This window comes from Anser cygnoides, chromosome 5 (genome assembly GCF_040182565.1).
Source record: "Anser cygnoides isolate HZ-2024a breed goose chromosome 5, Taihu_goose_T2T_genome, whole genome shotgun sequence".
NCBI classification, from domain to species: domain Eukaryota; kingdom Metazoa; phylum Chordata; class Aves; order Anseriformes; family Anatidae; genus Anser; species Anser cygnoides.
In genome coordinates, this window is record NC_089877.1 from 56,490,624 (window position 1) to 56,503,992 (window position 13,369).

Below are 13,369 nucleotides of genomic sequence, written 5' to 3' on the forward strand. Positions count from 1 at the left end.
TGAAAGGAAAACCCTTTCTGTCCCCAAAACTCAAACCACACGAACTCCTACCAAGCAGGACACTGCCAACAATGTTAACCATTTCATATTTAACCCATTTGATGCAAGATGACAAAAATGATACAAAGATATAACAGATACCTTCAAGAAAGCTTGGAAGGAAGGATTAAAGGAAAAAACAAAAGACAAAACACATTACAAGCTACCTTTTATAATGAACTGTGTAAATGTATACACATGTTGACACTACTGGGATACAAGCTACCTTTTATAATGAACTGTGTAAATGTATACACATGTTGACACTACTGGGATACTTTATTGTACTATTTTGAAGACAATGCATTTGGATCACTTGATTCAAAATATATTTAATACTGCAATCGTTCTGTCAAATACCTTGATCTCACCAATGCCTTGCTAAGATCTTGCCAATATACAAATGAGCACACCCTAAGGCACTGTATGTTAAACCATTTAAGAAAACAAAAAGCCAAGATCGTGTCCCATTCTACATTGGTCATTTCCTTCAAATCAAGCAAAAGTCCAAGAAAACTATGCCTTCCAAGGAAAGTAGTTTTCAGCTAGAACTAAAAGAAATGTTTTACATTGAAGATACAGAAATACCATGATCCAACACAATGGATTTTATGACAAGATCAGACAAATTCACATACTAGAAGGTACAGCAAAAAGATAACACTATAATTATATTGTTATTGGATAATATCTGGTATGTAACTGGTATATTTCTTTTCTATACACAGTAACAAGCTTTTAGGAAAATTCAGTTATTCAATTTCACTCAATTCTACAGTTATTTCAAAAGTAGAAAATACAGCTCTGCAAATGCTACCACAGTTTGGGATTTGGAGAAAATTTCTTAAGCTTGGATTGTCAGATACTCTTTTGCCTTTTTTTTTTTTCCCCTTCTCTTTTTAAGGGGGAAGTGGTGTGTGTTTTTTTTTTTTTTTGTTTTTTTTTTTGTCCATCTGAAAACTACAAAGCTGATTAAAAATACTCTGCAGATGAAAACACCTCTAGGGCACCTCCACAAAAAAAAAAATCTCCATATGCTTTTTCCTTATTCTATTTCCAGTCTTTTTACACTGTGTACAGCCAAGGATACAGATAAAATAATACTGATTATAGTAGGCATCAAAACACAAGTCATCTCTGTAGAATGATCACCTGTCCACATGGGCCTGTCTCCTCTTTCCAGTACCAGCAAGCAGTATTTGCTTGTGGAAGCAGCATAAGAAATAGAATAAGCAAAAACTGATCCTTTCCCTAATCTACCCTTCTAGCTTCAAAGTCAGGCCTTGAGAGACTTCCTAAGATCAAGCAAAATCCCACGTCATCAGCCACATGTTCGATATCCAGGGGTTCTGTCCTCTACCGGTGCCTATGCCAATCCTGTCAGATCCCTTGAGCTTCTGGCATCCTGTGACAATGAGTTCTACACCTTAAACAATAGGGGTGCTTCTTCACACAATGTAATTAAATTATGACAAGACAAGACATAATTGCTTGTCCTTAAATATTCATGTTTGGAGCTGATCACTTTTCATTTTCTCCATACCTCTTAACTTCATAGAATCACAGAATATCCCAAGTTGGAAGGGACCCACAAGGATCATCGAGTCCAACTCCTGGGTCCCCAAAGGACCATCCAAAAATCAGCCCACGTGTCTGAGAGCAGTGTCCAAACGCTGCTTGAGCGCTGACAGGCTCAGTGCCATGACCACCTCCCTGGGGAGCCTGTCCCAGTGCCCGACCACCCTCTGGGTGCAGAACCTTTCCCTAACACCCAGCCTGACCCTCCCCTGTCCCAGCTCCATGCCGTTCCCTCGGGTCCTGTCGCTGTCCCCAGAGAGCAGAGCTCAGCGCCTGCCCCTCCGCTCCCCTCCCCTCGTGAGGGAGCTGCAGGCCGCCATGAGGCCTCCCCTCAGCCTGCTCTGCTTGGGGCTGAACAAACCAAGGGACCTCGGCTGCTCCTCATACACCCTCCCCTCCTCCTACATCCTCCCCTCCAAGCCTTCACCATCTTCGTAGCCCTCCTTTGGGCACTCTCTAGTAGCTTTTTTTCCCCTTTATTTATCCTTGGCTATTCACAGTGTAAAGAGAGCTTCAAGCATTCCGATATTTCTGGACAGGTCTTTGAAGAAGGAGAAAATAGTTGTAATGGAATGGAAAAATAGGGAAGCAAAAGAGAAGCCAAACAAAAAGAGCAGGCAGAAGAATGCAACAGTGACCCATATAATCCCATTATCCAATATGTGCAAGATCAAGTTTAGAGAACAGGCAATAAAGCATGTATTTTGTAAAACACTCAGCTAATATACAATGAAATATCTAAAGTTATTTGCAGAGACAAGCTATTCAATGTCAGAATTATCCAATAAAATACCTTTCTGAAGGTTAGAAGAAACATATTATTCTTCTGTATTACAAACATTCTTGACTATTGTCAGTGTGTTACTACTACATTTACTGCTAATGCTTCTGAAGATTTTTCAGAATTCATAATCCAAACAAATAAAAAAATACCCTTGTGTAGCCCCTGTAATTCATTTACTATTTAGTGCGCATGCTGGATCCCATTTTTTTCTTAGATTAAAAGAATTTTACACGACTCCAAGTACAGCAATTAACACAATGCAGCCACAGTTAGCTCCAACTGCTTTCAGCGGGGAAGGGTCATTTAAAACACAAAGTAATTATATTCATCAGCCAACTCCTTTCCTAAAAAAAGGAAAAGGACAACAAATAAACAAAAACCAAAACACTATTTAAAAACACAGAAGCTTTTATTTTCCTTTCCTTGTACCTCACTCAAGTGGACTCCCAAGAAATATTGTAAATAGTGTCTGTAAATACAAGGGTAAGGTCAGGAGCTTATTAAAACTCAGTTCTTAAAAAGGAATTTTAAAAACATGATTTTCAGGTTTTTCAGCTCCTAGAGTGAGGTAAGATTTCAAGTGCTTTCAAGCACATCCACTAAAATTGCAGCAAGAATCTTCTAAAGACCACAATGGGTAAAGTACCTAAATGGCTTAGTTCATAGACTTTAGGACACCGAAGATCTGAAGCTTTGGGAATTTTTCCTAAATAAAAAGACCGTCAGCTAAATATAGTAAGTAATGATGCTTGATAACGAGTACTAAGAAACTGGATGTCTGAACAGGGTTGGGCTAATTCTGGAATGGTGAGTAGTGGCTGCAGCATGGCTGCTGGTTAAGCTGGTCTCCCTTTACTTGTAAGGCCCTGATCCTAGGAGCTTTAGGAGCTTTTCAAAATAAAAGATCCTGTTTACATCATAGACTTGAAGAATCAAAACTAGTAATTTTCAGACATGACCATGGAGAGAAACGGGAAAGATTTTCTATTACTTTTGCAATACTTCCACCAAAACAATTTGGAATACACAGCCCTAAATTAGAGAGCAAGCTGCAGCAGTACTGAGAGATGAAAAATGACGTAGTAATCATTTGTAACAACTTAGGCACATGAAAGAGACTCGGAAAAGAAAGAGGAAGAGGAAAGGGACATTAACATTTGACACAAGAAACAAAGAGCTGAAGTCCCCATTCCTTCCTTCAGTTTAAAGCCTTTAAACCTCAAAAAATTGCGGGTAGAAAGCTAGACCTTACATTTACTGAAAGTTAGGGTAGCACAAAGGAGCATTTTCTGGAAATACTTGCTCTTTAAGAATAAAAAACCACTTCAGTTAAATGTTTTCTAGTTGTTACAGCTTTAAACATATTTGTCAGTAATTGCACAAACAGAAGAAAAGAAAGAAGGTGAAATAGGAGAATGGATATGGAGTAGTAATTAATAGGATGGATCCCTATGATTTAACAATTTTTTAAAAAATTATTTCTATGAAAAGTCAAGTGAAAAAAATGTAATCTATGTATACATTCAAAATTACTTGCAAAAACTCTTCGATTTTTAGTTAGACAAAAATTCTGAAAGATTAACTTGAGAAATGAGCTAAACACCTTTCCTTTGAAGCAAAAGTTTTGAGGTTGGGCGAATTTTAGCTATCCAAAGACCAAAACACAGATTCAGCATCAATGTTTTAATAGAGAATTGCAAAAATCTTTCTGTTGAAACTATATATCTTATATTTAAAACAGAGTAATTTTTAGGCTTCGGAATTTGCTTTTATTCTGATTACATGTATTCTGTTGTCTGTAATAAAAATGTGTTTATGCCTGCTATACAGGAAACCAGAATACAAAGTAATGGATTATGTCCATAGTTGGGAGTTCACTGTAAGATCAGAAAAGTATCTTTACCTACGCAGGTTTGCAGTTGTATACTAGAAGTGTACTTCCATTTCTTTCACAGTCACATCTATGCTATAATTAAATTCAGAACGACCAACAATATCAATTGCTAAAGGCCATTCCAGATGTAAATGAAGTGGATAATTGAGTAACTGACAGATTTAAAAGCTTGAAATCCATTTTCTTTTGAAACGCACTACAAGTTCCTAGCACCATACCTATCTTTTGACCTCCTTACCCACCGTGACTTGCAATAGCTGGGGAACACGGAAAAATACATTTTTCTTTCCTCCTGCCATAGCCTGAGAAATCCATGCAAAGCGAGGAAACTTCAAACTGAGTAAGCATAAGGTGCTACAAAATTCACTGACATACCAGGCACAAATGCTGTTGCCTTTTTTCAGCTACTAATCACCTAGAGAAACCGGAGAAGAATATGAACAGAGAATGAAAAACTAAAACCAAATGCACGTAAACCGAACACTTATGCCATGCAAATTCAAGAAGAATCAGTTTCTTAATTGTAATACAAATGATTCCCAATCTGTTTTGCAACTCTTAGGAAGCTCCTCAACCATTTCCTTATCATGTAACAACAGAGAAAAAACTAACAAAAATAGTCTTCCACTGGCACAGTATACAGCAGTTTCATTGCAAATTGCTTCCCACTTCTCACTCCAAACCAATGGTTTGAGTTGTTTGTTTTAACTTCTTAGTCTCGTATTTTCTACACCAGATCTCTGCTACTGGCTAGAATTATTTTTAAAAATTGCAGTGGAAGGAGCTTAATTTAGCTCCCAGGAGCAGCTGAAAGAAAATCATCACCCCATCCTCTTGAAGAGAAATTTCAAGTTGTTTCACTGAGAAGCTTACGTATCGACAGACTTTGGGGCAAGAAGTAGAGACCACCAACACGCAGATTTTACAACACCATCTATCCTACATCTAAGAAAAGCAAACAAAATGCTTGTCCTGAAATTCCTGTCAGACAGACTTAAAAACAGTGTGCTGGACATCTTTTTTGCTGACAGTACAGGTCTGTTTGAGAGCTCCAGGAATGTAAGCAGGTATTTCATTTATTTATTTATTTATAATTTTATTCCCTCTAGTACTGTCTGTTGCATACTTTCAGTGGAAGATAATCCATACACTTATCACCTCAGGTAAGATAGATTTGTGTGAGCACCTTTGTTTCAGTTTAAAACCCAAACCAACCAAAAATGCTATAGTGACTGCAACACCTACATCTCCATTGAGTAACGGGACCAAAGACACACAAATCACAGGATAGATACCCAAATTTGGTTTTAGTTCCTCCATCACATCTCCTCAGGTAAGTTTTATTTCCCATTTTATATAAACTTCTAGCTTCAGATATCCAGCATTTTCAGAAATAATGTGTTACATCCACAAATTAAATATGTTCTGTGTTTGAAGTCATTATAGAAAGTTCATGCTTACATTTGCCAGAATTGCAAGGCATAAGCGTCCGATAAAGATGCTGTGGATCACTGGCTAGAATTTCCAGTCATCTTTTGAAGCTAGCTGACAACATTCTCTGCATTTTTGAGAAGTACACCCTCAAAATATTGTGAAAGCAGAAGGAGAAATAATACCATATATGTTACACTTTTACAGACCAGTGGTTGCAAAGTATTAGGGATAAGCAAGCGTGTGCAGATCCAGTTTATAAATTCATGATACACTTGGCATTTTGACTGTTACCTAAACTTCCAATTTGAAAAAAAGCCTTCTTCTAAGTTTTATTCTTAAAGACAGTTTTATAAATACAAGCTGAATTTGTATGCCAAGAACTGCAAACATGCTTAGCCTCCCTTCTGCTTAATCTTACCTAAACTCTAAAAATTCCCATCTAATTAGGAAATGATTTCGAGGTACCTTCTCTCCTTATAAAGTCTTAGAACAGCTAAAAAATGAAAAGATATCCCAGTAGGAAACTATTCTAGATTGCTAATACTTAAAAGCTCCACAGGCATCTGAATAATGCAATAAACTTCTCTGCTTGACAAAATGAATAAACAGCCCCTGAACAAAATATACTCCCTCTATAAAAAATAAGAATTCTATATCAACTTATGAACTCATCAAGTCTTTATACAAAACAGATGACAAACAGCTTAAACAGGGCTAACCTTAGTAACTGAGGAATAAGAACCTACCTGTTATCCTCACCCATTCACTGATCCTACTCATATATTGATACACTATCATAACCTGGAAGCTTGTACTACACTTAATTGCAAGAACTCATCTAGAAACAGAATGCATGATAGGGCTTTTTTGACACAGTCCTGAGAAGGACTGCTCATCCCATCATTCTGTGAAATAACTACAACACAAATAGAAAACAGGCACTACTACCTGCCCCAAGGGAAGTTATCGAATTTTTGATAGTACATGTTCATGAAGAAGTTGGAGATAATTCTGGCACAATTCTGTATGAAGAACTTCTGTTAGTTACAATCCAGGAGGAAAAACCCATACATATTATATGGTTCTATGATTCTGTTATACCCATTCTTAATTTGCAGGTTGTTATCATGTGGCTAACAGTGAGGAAATAGGATGGGAAAGAATCCAGTTGGTAATCTGCACTCACTCATTTCCTGTATAAAAAGATCACTGGCATTACAAATTATTTAAATCCTAAACCCATCCTAAATATGCTGTATGCCTATTTGAAATAAACGACGTCTAGAAGTGAAAATACAACCGTCCTTCCAAACCCCCGTTTTATTTTTAAAAGGCAGATCCTGCATACTTTATGTAATTTGAAGATCTGAAATATAGAAGACTAACACATCTTACACATGCCTTTAATCAAATACTCCATCCTGAGAAAGGAAAACAAGGAGAAAAAAATATCAAGAATTGCATTACTCTCTACGGATACTAAATACCATGCTCTGCATGAAAGTTTGCCAGGAAAAAAATGCTAAAGTACAATTAGAAATTATTAATACTGAAAAGTCAGTCTTACCATTTCTTCTAATTGTTACAAATATTTAAACCAATTTCCACCAAACATTTTGCTTACCGTTTCCACGCCATACTTCGGCCAGATGGCAGCTTCCTTCTCCAGGCTCTTTGCAGAACTCTACTACATCGCGACAGGTTGTTTCTGGTGTAATTGGAACTTCTGTCAAAATCTGCTCATTGTTGCTCAGAAACACGGTTAATATCATCTGAAATGAAAAAAAAGTAGCAGAATATTCAAAAACATGACAAGAATATGAATATGGGTAAGATTTATAAACCCTCTGTAAATGCAACTGTATGTTTAAGGTTGGTTAATACTATCATAAAAATAGTTTTCAGTTTCTTGTAACTTAGCCAAAGATTTAGTCTTTTTGTTGATTTTTTTTTTGATAAGTGTGAACGGAAGGTTTTTCTTTTTGTTGGTGGTGGTTTTTTTGGGGAGGTTGGTTGGTAGTGCTTTTTCTTCTCTTTCATTTCAGTTGAAATGGTTTAGTTCTGTCTGACAATGAGGCTGGGAGGGAAGGAACAAGTTTTGCTATATTAGATGTTTTAAATCATAGCATTTAAATGTTGCAAATAAATTTATACTTTGTAAAGTAACGTAAAGCTCCACAGGTGGGCAACCCTTTGCAGTTTGTCTGAAGATCCACTCACATTTAGTTGGATTGCAAGCCTTGGAGTAAAACAGAACAAAACCACCATACAAACAGGGGAAATAAAAGTGTTTTTGCAAGGGGTTGCATTTGTTTAGTTAGTTACTTGCTAGAGCTAAAACCTCTGAAAAGTCAATTGTTTCCACACTACTTTAGCCCCCACCCTGCGCTTGCTGTGTTGACCAGATCAGATGCACACGCAACCTGCCCGCAGAGGCACTAAGCATGCTTCCCTGACTTGTACTTGTACAACATCAAAGGACTACTTTCCCTCTAGTAACTGCTCCCAGCTATTCCAGTTGGAAAGCTGCCACAAAATAGTTTTTCTTCCCCTCCCCACCTTAACAATATTCAAAATAACTTGACATCAAGGAAAACAGAAAGAAGAAAGTACAATCAAATCTACAAAGGAGCAAGCCCAGCTCTAAGAGCGAGCACTAATCTCAGTTGAAGTACACTTTTGTTCAAATACTTTGCTCCACCTTAAATAAAGGTGTGAACAAATACACATAGCTGGAGCTATTCCCATCCCTGCTCCTGTCAGCAGATGTACCTTGCTGCAGAGTCAAGCACTCAAAAACTGCACATCACCTTCACCCACCTCACCCCCTCGGTGCGTGTTCTGATATGGCCATTAATAATACATTCGTTTGCTGCGCTCCTCTATTAGGGACCTCTGCCTTACAGAGCGTTCTCAATGAATTTGGTCTGTAGGCCCTTATGGCATTTGCTGCAAAAGCTGGAAGCGTGTCCTTACCAGCTGAGGGGCTTGTAAGGAAACAGAAACAAAACAAACAGCAGAGTCCCAATACAATAATACTAAAAAGATTCATTTTATTCCTGAGTGAGACTGGTTTGAGGACCAGTGAGGGTTGTATTCAGAAGCAAAGATTTCTATGTAACACTAAATTCTCAGAAAGATACTTAGCCTTCAGTTTCTGCTCAAAATTAATCAGATACTTTTAACTATTTTATCATTCCCCCACTCTCCAGCACCTCAATTTACCATCAGTACGCTAGTCATGACAACATTCTGTAAACTTAGGGGATGGAGCAGAGATAATGTGATCTTTAAGACATAGCTACCATAATAGATGTCCCTAATGAATGTGGCAAGGTTATTAATTTTGTCTTCCAGGAGGATCTGAAAGAACTTTCTCTGTAAATAAGATTTAATATCACATATTGAACCACAATGATAAAACCTAATTATTTAACAGCTCTTCATTAAATAACCACTTGCCGCTTAACCAGAGTTGTGCTTCAATTTGCATTGGCAGATCTTAAAAAAAAACAAAAAACAACACACCTCACATTCAGAACAGTACTCATTTCTGGGACATATTACACGTACCCAACTGGAGATGTGCAGTAATAACAGCTAGATACTGAGCAAGAGCACTCCATCCCAGCACTGTCAACTTTAGACGTAAGCACAGGACCAGTCCCAAGAAAGCCCGGGTTCCCAGCCCTCAGTCTCCTCAGCAGACCTCCAGGCTGTTTTAGCCCATCTTTCTACTCTCCCTCAACCTGTCAAGCTTGTATGCCGTATCCTGAAGTTCTCAGAGTAACTGCATTTCAATGCAGGGAGCAGTCAGCCAGGGCTGTAAATGTACCAGAACTCACCCCCGAGTTTCTCCAACAGTATCTCTAAAGGGAGCTATTGTAGACCTAGGATACAACCACAGTTAATAATGCAGATGTCTGGAAACCACCTACTGTTTACAGCTCAAATTGTTATTTCTCCACATATGAAAAAAGATCCAAGCACAGTCAATCCTCAGTGGCTGTGGAATCTTTTACACAATAAACATCTAATACAGATTCTAGTAGTGGAATCTGACCTCATATTTAAGAGGGGAAGAGTCATATATGAACATAAAACACCAGGCTTAGAAGCAACCTTAAGAGGTCATCCGAGCCAGTCTCTTGGCCTCGGGCAGGATCACCTATACCTCCATTATTCTGCAGAGATGCTTGTTCAACCTGTTCTGAAAAGCCTTTCATGGCAGGAACTCCACAACTTCCCTGAACCATCCAGCCCAGAAATCCAGGATTCCTGCCGTAAGGAAAAGTTCCTTAAAGTCTAGTCAAAACTTTCCTTGCCACTGTTTAAACTAACCAGTTCTTCTCCTAGCCATAGGGGTGATAAACACTTTTTTCCCTTTTTCCTCTGCAGTTATATTTCAGGAATACCTAAAAAAAAAAAAAAGCAATAGCTGTTTAATTTAAACACCGCCAGTCTGTCAATTATTAACGCCAGAATTCTGAAATGGTTTCCCCACAATACTTGATAGTAATTTCAAAATGAAAACCAAGTTTTTTATGAGAATGCCCAGGGACACTGGCATTCCCAGAATCAAGAGGCGCTACATGCTTCTTCATGGTCTGTCCCAAAGACCTGTTACCTTGTTGTGAAAGACTAAACAGAACGGCTTAACATCACGTGGCTTCACATGGCTTCCAAGTTTCGATTTTTGTATTGCTGCAAAGATAATAGTGCCCCGGAAAAGTTGTTTCGTGTATTCAAGATTATCTGCCTACATCTGCAGACCGGCTGAAAAAGAAGAAAGGCCTTGGAGGTGCAAGTTATCCCATACAACTCAGTCGATTCTCCATAAATTCAAACCTCAACCACAATATAAACACGTGATCCCCCCCTCTGCAAGACCAGGCCCAAGTTTGCTGTACCTCCAACACAACATTTTCGGCTCCCGCAGCTCTCAGCCTGCCCCAGCACTGCCTTCTCCAAAGCACGCTGTCACTCACCTCGCCAGCTGGGGGACAGCCCAGGGAAAGGTGTCCCTCTAACGAGGCAGCAAGGTGCTGCAGCCACCATACTACTCCCCAAACTTGTTTAAGTAAGGGTTTGTATTTATTTTTTAACAGGTGGTTGGAGTAACACCGTGGGAACTGAAACATTGTACTGTGAAACAGATGGCCTGAAGCATACAAAGGAAGACTCAAAATATTGAAAATTATTAACATACTGCAGTATTAATTAGATTTTCAAGTCAGTGTCATAGCTATCCCTATTTATGGTGAAGGCAGAATAATAATCGGAGGTAATTCATAGTGATAAAATACAAAGAAGCATTGATGGATCCTGGAAATTTCCTGCTGAAGAATACAAGCGAGGCATATACATGAAATACACAGTACACCCACTGAAGGAAATTAGCGGTATGAAAAAGTGTTCTTAGCCCAAGATTAGGATACAGGGGAACTGGTAAATCCTTCTCATTTTAAATGGATTCCAAACATGAACAATTGCAAAAAACCTAGGTTCTTAAAAGTGAGATCATAACCATAGCAACATTTTAATTTAGTCATCAAAAATCTTGGAAGTATGGCCGCAATGGCACACAGTAAGATCTGCCCAGGACTCGTGAAATGTAACCCCAGTGCTTCTAAATCATACTTGGTTTCCACAGCAATACCAAGCTCCAAATCTTACCCTTTCCTCAATACACAAATGTTATCTGTCTGCTACTGTCCTCTGCAACCCCTGGTTTCAAACCTTCCAAACCGATGGCTTTATTCCAGCTTTCATCAATTCCCATCTCTTCCTACTCTTTCTTCTCCACCAACCTCTATTACAGTCCTTCACAGTTCAGGTCTTTTCCACGCCAGATAAGCTCTATCAACCTCACAACCCAACTACTCTGTTATTTCACTCATTTCTCAGCTTACCGGAAAGCTCCTGCTAAGACAGCCTCAAAATCCTCCCCAGGTCTTCTCTACTCAATGGAGTCAGGTTGGTGCACATGTTTCTCTTAGGCTGTTGTCTCTGCTTCTCTGTTCCCATCCCAGTTCCCCTCTCCCATTGTACTTCCTGGGTTATTTGAAGGGCACACGTAATCATCCCTGCCGTTTCTCATGGAAATAGGAGGGAGGAATAAATCCTCAGGATCCTTATCCTCATTTATTACCTCCTCTCTTCCCAAAGCTGGATAATGTCACCCACAAATTTCAACAGGCACCTTCCAGAGCAATGACACAGTTTTATCTGTCCAGACCTGACCTCTTACTGATGAATCTGAAGCCCTGACCACCTCCAATTATCTCCTGTGAATGCCTGGCTACCAATTCAAGTTCCACATGGCCGTCACACAGCCCTTACCCAGTTATTTCCAACGACTCCCTGGATTTCATATTCATGGTAACACAAGAATACCTATCATTATGAGCTGTAATACAGGCATCTTTCACCAATTATTTTCTCAGTCTTGTGTCCCTAATCCAGCCACAGTGCTCCTGTACAATATGTAAGGCATAGCTAGTCTCTCCTATCAGTGGTCCAGCTAATACTCTCAGAGCTTGGAAATGTGCCTATCGGTTTCTCAACTTTTCACTGGTATGCCTTTTTTTTTTTTTATAAAGAAAAGTAACAATGAATAAAAATGATTTTTTCAAGGCTATGGCTTTGACCATGTCATCTTTCTGCATTAATTTTTTGGTCTTCACTTCCCAATTGTGACATAGAGTCTTCCTCCCTATCGTTTTTCACTCAGTATCAAGAAACTGATGCCAAATCAGCCCTTTACACCAGCTTCTTTCTACTCTCCATACAGTGAACAGGTGTTTTTATGCTTTCTTCTATCTAACTCATCTACCACGCCAAAGGTCCCACAGGGCCACAAGTGAGAGTCCAACATCCCTAGTTCTCTATGAGCTTCTTCAGGCTATCCTGTTTTGCAGCACCAGTTGCACTCCCCTAGCACAATAAAACTACAAGAACTGCACAAAAACAGAAGAACAGAAGACAGCAGCTGATGCACGTTCTTAGTTGCAAAATTGCCTAGGAAGTTAAAAACTCCAATGTCTGAATCAAGTCTTTTCCCCTCACCATTTTTCTGCAATCTTACTAAAAAAAAATACAATGCTTTTGATCTTCAGCTAGTATCTCAAATTCAGAAGAACAGGTATGTTTTTAATTAGATCCTCTTTAACAACAATTTTCATGGAAACAAGAAATACATCTTACTCAAAGATTACCTTATGGTACCAAGACATGAAACACTGGTGCTTGAGTAGAAAAACTGTACATAAAATCTCTCCATTGCCTTATACCCAAGTTAATTTACTAACTCAGATAACACAATAAACGCTGGCGTTTCAGGCTAACATAATCCAATATAAGCACACATCTCCTGATACCTCAACTCTAAGAAAATTGAATTATTTAAGCTTTCAGAAAGCAACCAGCAAAGTAATATTTCAGGACATGCTGAAATATTAGGATTTAAAACATGTTAGAGTTGATTTCCACTAATATTTGTAATATTCAACTAAAAAAAAGAGAACCAGTAAGTTCTAGGGATGAAGATGAATTCAACCAATTTTTGCTTTACGTATGACTGCTTTTTAACTAAAACCCACGCTTCCACCCAGATACGGGGCTCCTGACAAAAATGGGAT

General features: G+C 38.6%; 1 protein-coding gene across 7 annotated transcripts in view; it reads right to left on the reverse strand.

Annotated features, from left to right (window-relative positions):
- The window catches only part of PPP1R13B (protein phosphatase 1 regulatory subunit 13B), a 73,093-nt gene that overhangs the window by 40,073 nt on the left and 19,651 nt on the right, over positions 1–13,369 (reverse strand). For all 7 annotated transcript variants that reach the window (XM_066998407.1, XM_048069867.2, XM_066998409.1 and 4 more), the window contains one exon: positions 7,354–7,501. In XM_066998407.1, coding sequence (XP_066854508.1) covers positions 7,354–7,501 — 148 coding nt within the window. The remainder of the gene's footprint in view (positions 1–7,353; positions 7,502–13,369) is intronic.